This window comes from Chelonoidis abingdonii, chromosome 6 (genome assembly GCF_003597395.2).
Source record: "Chelonoidis abingdonii isolate Lonesome George chromosome 6, CheloAbing_2.0, whole genome shotgun sequence".
Lineage (NCBI taxonomy): Eukaryota > Metazoa > Chordata > Testudines > Testudinidae > Chelonoidis > Chelonoidis abingdonii.
Window position 1 is genome coordinate 16,923,617 of NC_133774.1, and position 6,427 is coordinate 16,930,043.

A 6,427-nucleotide genomic window follows, 5' to 3' on the forward strand; every position below is an offset into this window, starting at 1 on the left:
TGTTTGATATGCTTCCTTCAACCCAGCATCAGCCTAATCACAACACAAATTCCAACAAGTGGCCTTTGGAAACCTCAGTGGAATTTCCAGAAAGCAGCATGGGTTCTGTTCCAATCTGAGTTCAAGCTCTCTGAGTCTTTACCCACATATCCAATAACTGGAATAACATCAGTGCAGTCTCCCAAGTTTCTGTGATAAAATTCTTGCTACTGCAAAGAAATATTTATCCCTCCACTCCCTCTAGGATTTTGTCAACAATTCATTCCTGGATGGTAGTCTGATGCAACCAGACTATATCAGGAATTTAAATCCAGTAAGAAGGAACTGGTTCATGACAAAAAGCAGAGACTTTCTTTACCTTCTAGCTCAAACAAGGCAAAAGCAATGGAAAGAAACTATCTCCAAACTGAACTTCACACTTTCCAGTTGCAAAGTCTAGCAAACTATTAAGAGATTGAGTGGAGATTCTAGGCTGGTCAAGAAGGAATACCCAGTCACAGCAAACTCCACCACATCCCAGCTGGTAGTCAATTACAGAGCTCCTAATCAAGACAAAGCTTTCAGTCACACAGTTAAAATGATGGTTCCTGAGAAATGGCAGGTTCAAGGAGTGGATATGAACCCAATGACGCCTTTTACTCATCAAGAGCTCAATCTGGCTATACATCAACTTCAGCCAAATAAGGCTCCTAGACTAGATACCATTCATATTGAGTTTGTTTCTCAGTTTTGGTCAATTAGCAAAAACTGGCTGCTTCGAATTCTGAATTGTACTGAGAATTGCAGTATTCCAAAAGCCTGGTGCAGAGCAGAGGTTGTAGCTGTTCCCAAGCCAGGAAAACCAATGACAGACCCAGAGAGCTACTGACCGATTTCTGTGCTGTGCATTAACTACAAGCCAATGAAGAGATTAATCCTGATGTGGATTAATAAGGTAGTCAATTCTCAGCTGCCTCGCCTTCAGTCTAGATTCAGGAAGGGACGATTCATCCAAGATCAGGAACTTTGTTTGACTCAAAATACAGAAAATGCATGAGAGTCTGGAAAAAAAAGTTTGTGCAGTCCCTACTGATCTGACAGTAGCCTATGACACTGTGTGGCATGTTAACTTGCAGCATCTTAGTAGTCAGCCTATTTCTTGTAGGCTAATGATGCAGTTCATCTGAGAAATGGTTCGCAGCTGAAACTTCCTACTGTAAACTGGGGAGAAAAATCAGTCACCTTAAAATGTCTCCATAATTGTATTCCACAAAAGTCAGTTTTGGCTCTCATTTTGTCCAAGATATATACATTCAACGTCCCTGAAACACAGGCCGAGACGTATATGTATGGTGAGAACATCTGTATTGCTGATACTGGAAATTATTTCCACAGGATCAAACGGAATCTCAGCCAACGCAGATATTCTGACAATTTAATTCCAGCAAAAGAGACTAATCCTAGTGAAAATAAAACAGTGGCAATTACTTTCCATCTAAACAATCATCTTGCCAATTGACCGATCTCAATCTGTGTCCACGGATGACTGCTGACATTCCATCCAGTTGTCACATACTTGGGAGTAAAATTCGACCAAAGCCTGACATACCAGTCCCATTCGGAACACCCACAAATGAAGGTTTTTTCCCATACCGCCTTGATATGAAAACTATCAGGAGCCTCCTCGAGAGGAGACCCTTCAGTCCTTCATTCATCTGTATTGGCCTTTGAGCTTGCTCCAACTGAATGCTGCTCTGCTGTTTGGGGGCACAGGTGTCATACTCAACTTGTTGACACTGAACTGAATTCAGCCATTCATATTATTAGCAGCTGCTTGAATTATAGACCAATTTCCACACATAGCTCTGCCTGATCTTTGATGAGTTGCCCTTTCCATTAAATCTACCTACCTGGACATCTGTGACAAATTAAACCAACCCATTACATCTCCAGTTGACTGATGGCCCATTCTCAGACTGGAAAAACACAGCACCAACTCAAAGGTCTGCTTGTATTCTGGGAAGCAATCACACCCCTGTGTGACACCACAGCTTCTCACTACTCCCCTTACTTATGACAGCACATGCATTCTTGAATAAGAGTGCTGCTGGCCCTTTACCATGCTCGAATGATCAGCGCTGCCAGAGAGCTGAAAACTACATCCTGACAGAGTAGACGCATCAGTGGGTAAGAAAGCCTAAAACCGTAAATAAATATATGAGTCCATCGCTGCACCTGCCTCCTTGTCTACTTGATTTTGGATCCTAGACCAGCTCAACAGGGTACTCTGTGGATTGTTCAGAGTTGCTGCAACTATGCTCTGGCTTAGCCTGGTTTCTTTCCCATGTTGTGACTCGGAAAGCATTGCAGTCAATAACTCATGTAGTGAAAAGTACTCAACCCGACACGGGGAGGGCAGTTTACAACACTTAGCCTCTCCTGATCTAGCGGGCATCCTCTGGTTACAGAACTAGGACACTCAGTTCTGATGTCTTCATATGAGAGAAAGAGAAGTGGCCAATTTCAAACGAATTGTAAAGGCAGTGTATCATAACTTCTGACTCAGGTTATGAACGCTAAAGTTCAAATCTGAGAAGTTAGCATGAACCCCTCTAAGCTTAATCACCAGCTTAGATTTGATCTCGCTGCCACCAGCCAAAAATTCCAGGGTTTTGGTTCCCTCTGGTCTCCCCAAACCCTTCCCTGGGGAACCCCAAGACTCAGAAGCCCTGAGTCTTACCACAAAGGGAAATAAACCACTTCCCTTCCCCCTCTCTCTCCCACCCAGACTTTCCTCTCTGGGCTAACCTGAGAGTTACTGATGCAATCTCTTTACATCACAATACCAAGAAGCATGTCTCCTCTATTCCACAAAGAGACAAACCCCAAATACAAGGAAACAGAAATGATTCTATATCTCTTCCCCCTCCCACCAATTCCCTGGTGCTGCAGAGATTCTCCCTCCGTAGATCTAACACAAAGAATTTCCCTCCCTTTTGTTCCTTAGCCTACCCAGAGAGAAAAACTCAAACAAGTCTTAAAAAGAAAGCTTTATATAAAAAAGAAAGAAAAAACACATGAATATGATCTCTGCATCAAGTTGACAATACACAGGGCTATTGCTTAAAAGAAAAATATGAATAAACAGCCTTATTCAAAAAGAGATACAATTTAAACATTCCAGCAACTACACACATGTAAATACAAAAAAAACAATAACAGCCTATTGTTTTTTCTACCTTTGTACTTACAACTTTGAAACTGAAGATTAGAAGCTTACAGATAGAAAAGATCCCCTCTCATAGCTGAGAGCCAGACAAAGACACAGACCCAAAAAATTCCCTCCGCTGAGCGTTGAAAAATCCGGTTTCCTGATTGGTCCTCTGGTCAGGTGTTTGGTTCCCTTTGTTAACCCTTTACAGGTAAAAGAAACATTAACCCTTAGCTATCTGTTTATGACACAGTGTTACACATTTGTAGGTCTGTGAAAGTATAAGCGGCTCCATACTAGACTATTTTATGTTTTGTGGAGATGTTTTACTAGGAAAAGCAACAATAGGGTATAAGAAGTAAGAGAAGTGTCTACTTTATTTGAGACATTCTAACAAGCACCTGTTACTTGCTTTTCCTGGTACAATACCTTTTTGTCTCCTGAACACATAAATTACATGAACCACTTGTAATATGCATTATAATTTACCTCTGTATTTGGCCCAAAAAGCAGTAAGAGAACATGGGACTGAGAGCCAGGAACTCAAATTCTAATTCTGTTTCTCACAATGACACCTTTTGTGACCCTGGGCAAGTCACTTTTTCCACCTGTAAAATGAGGATGACACTATCAAGACTAAATGGGCCATCCAACACAAGGGCTCATTTAATGGTCTTCTTACACCCACAAAGGTGCAACATGCCAGAAAGCACATCCTATCAGCTTCAACTCTAGAACAGATAGCTGACATGAAGATTTTTCATCTCTTTGCTGTTTGGTCTCTTTCAAGGGATGGAGCTAAGAAACAAAACAGACCCCATGGTCAACCTGGGTTAGCCCTAAAAAGACGGTGCTTTTAGAACTCTAGACCAAACTCATGTGCATATATATGCCACCTGCTTTAATCTGTAAATAACTCCCTTGTTTCTTTTTCCTAGTTAATAAATCCTGAATTAGTTTATTATAGGATTAGCTACCAGCTTTGTGTCTGGTGTGAGATCTAAGGTGCAAACTGATCTGGGGTAAGTGACTGGTCTCTTGGGACTGGGAGCAACCTGAATATTTTGTGATTTTCAGTGTAAGAGACCATTTATCACTAAGTCCAGCTTGTCCAAGTGGCAAGAAAGACTGGAGTGCCCAAGAGGACTGTCTGTGACTCCATGGTAAGACTGTTACAGTGATCCAGGAGTTGATATTTGTTACTGGGTTGGTGAAATTTAATTACATAATATACCATCACTTTGGGGTCTCTCCCCTGCTTTTGACAGTCTACCCTGAGGTTGGCACTCATGGTCATGATCCACTCCCAAGAGTATGACAGCTCTACAGTTGGACATTTTAATAACTGTGTTGATACATGAGCCAGACTGCAGTTCACTCTCTCATACCCCTAAAGAACCCAAAAAAGCTAACTGGAGTGAAGAGGGCTGAAAAAATATTTTTGTCAGCGAATTCAGCAGATATGACCCTAACACACTGATTTAGTGTGTGTGATCGTGTCTGTCTCTAACGTTTAACCCAGTAACTGTACAGACTGCTATTTAACTGACACCTAAATTAGTTCTCTTTTAGCACAAGCAATCTATGCTTCTGCCCTGGGGTCGCGGATAAAAATAGCATCGCTATATACATGGACCCAGTTCATTACACACACACAGCAGAAATCCGTTGAGTGATTTTGTTTTGGCAGTCACTATACTGAACATACTTTAAAGTTTAAGTTATTAGGGAATGTTTCTTTTGTTCCCACCAATATTATTCTAAATCAATTTGCTTGCTTTTAAGCATGGAAACGCAGACGAGAAGGTCCTTAAATCCATTTATCAGTTGGCTCCAGCTTTTTGATTTGTTACCTCTCTCTTCTATCCTCAGTTCCTGCCAGGTAATCTTGCATTGTCTGATCGACCTTCTTCTGTACAATACTGTGAAGCCTTCTGCGTTCATTGTGATTCTCCCACTGACTGACCTGCAGACCTCTGTTATGAACCTTTGTGAAAGCCAAGTATTCAAGACGTTCTTTTTCTTTACGTCTGCATTCCAAGATGAAACGTTCAGACTTATCAGGTTTAGGAAACTTGGCCCTCTGTAAAAGAAAACATGTCTTTAACAATGGAAACAAGATCAATGGCTTTCTTTTAATTTATCATCTCAAGCAGGTAATGACCAATCACATAGTGGGTATCAATAGGAGTTCAAAGTAATGGTAAATGTAAAATTCAAAAACTACACTTTTCAGTAAATGCAAGTCACCATTCTAGGAAGGACTACATAGCTAAGGGTTAGGCAATGGGATTAGGACCCATTCACCTCTAGGTCACAGAGACCATGGTTTACTTTGCTGATTAATACTAACTCACTACTTGGACTCTATCCACATTACAGCCTATGTCCACATAATTTATGGCGCTCAGGGTTGTAAATAAACCACCCCGTAAGCAACATAAATTACACGAAAATAAGTGCTTGTATGCACGGTGCTACCACTTCTCCCACTGACGCAGCTTCTGCTACTCACAGATGTGGATTTTTTTATGCCGATGGGAAACCTCTTGCCCATCAGCATAGAGTGTCTTCAGCAGATGTGCTGCCCCACTGCATTGCTGTATGTATAAACAGGGCCTCAGTTGTACTCCAGACTTTTCTGTCTGCATCCATTTGTGTCTCTTGCCATATACTCAGACTGTAAGCTCCTTGGAGCAGGGACCTTCCTTTATCAATATGTGCTGAGGTCCTGGTCCAGGACTAGGGTTGCTCGTTGCTACGGTAATACAAATGAATAATGATAAAGATAACAAGTTGCTCTTATCTGACAACATGGTTGTGGCTAGTTACCCACAGCACCATAAACACTGCAAAGCCCTGTGGGCAGCCGTGATATTTCCAACCAGAGTCCCACTGTCCTTTGCTGTAATGCAGGGGAGAGACTGAGTTGCTCCTATCCCACACCGACCTGGCGACTGCATTGCCATGTCCCCGGCTCCGGGAGCCCCCCACCCTACAGCGGAAACACCACATGCTCTGGGGTCCTGCTCTGGGGTCTTGCCAGTCCACCACGCACCATACTGTGGTGCCTGCACCCACTGCCAGGGGCTCTGGAACAATGTGTACAGTGGGGGACCTGAGAGCCATTGAACCAAACTGTAAACCCTGGATATGATGGGAACCACCTCAAGGCCGGGGGCGGCAGCACTTCTTCATTCCAGCACCTGTGGCCCCTCCCCCGCGCCCAACACCATA

At 42.6% G+C, this 6,427-nt stretch overlaps 1 protein-coding gene across 1 annotated transcript in view; it reads right to left on the reverse strand.

The window, feature by feature from the left end:
* Positions 1 to 6,427, reverse strand: part of CFAP53 (cilia and flagella associated protein 53) — a 39,993-nt gene that overhangs the window by 31,231 nt on the left and 2,335 nt on the right. The window contains exon 2 of the mRNA XM_032768187.2: positions 5,044 to 5,273. Coding sequence (XP_032624078.1) covers positions 5,044 to 5,273 — 230 coding nt within the window. The remainder of the gene's footprint in view (positions 1 to 5,043; positions 5,274 to 6,427) is intronic.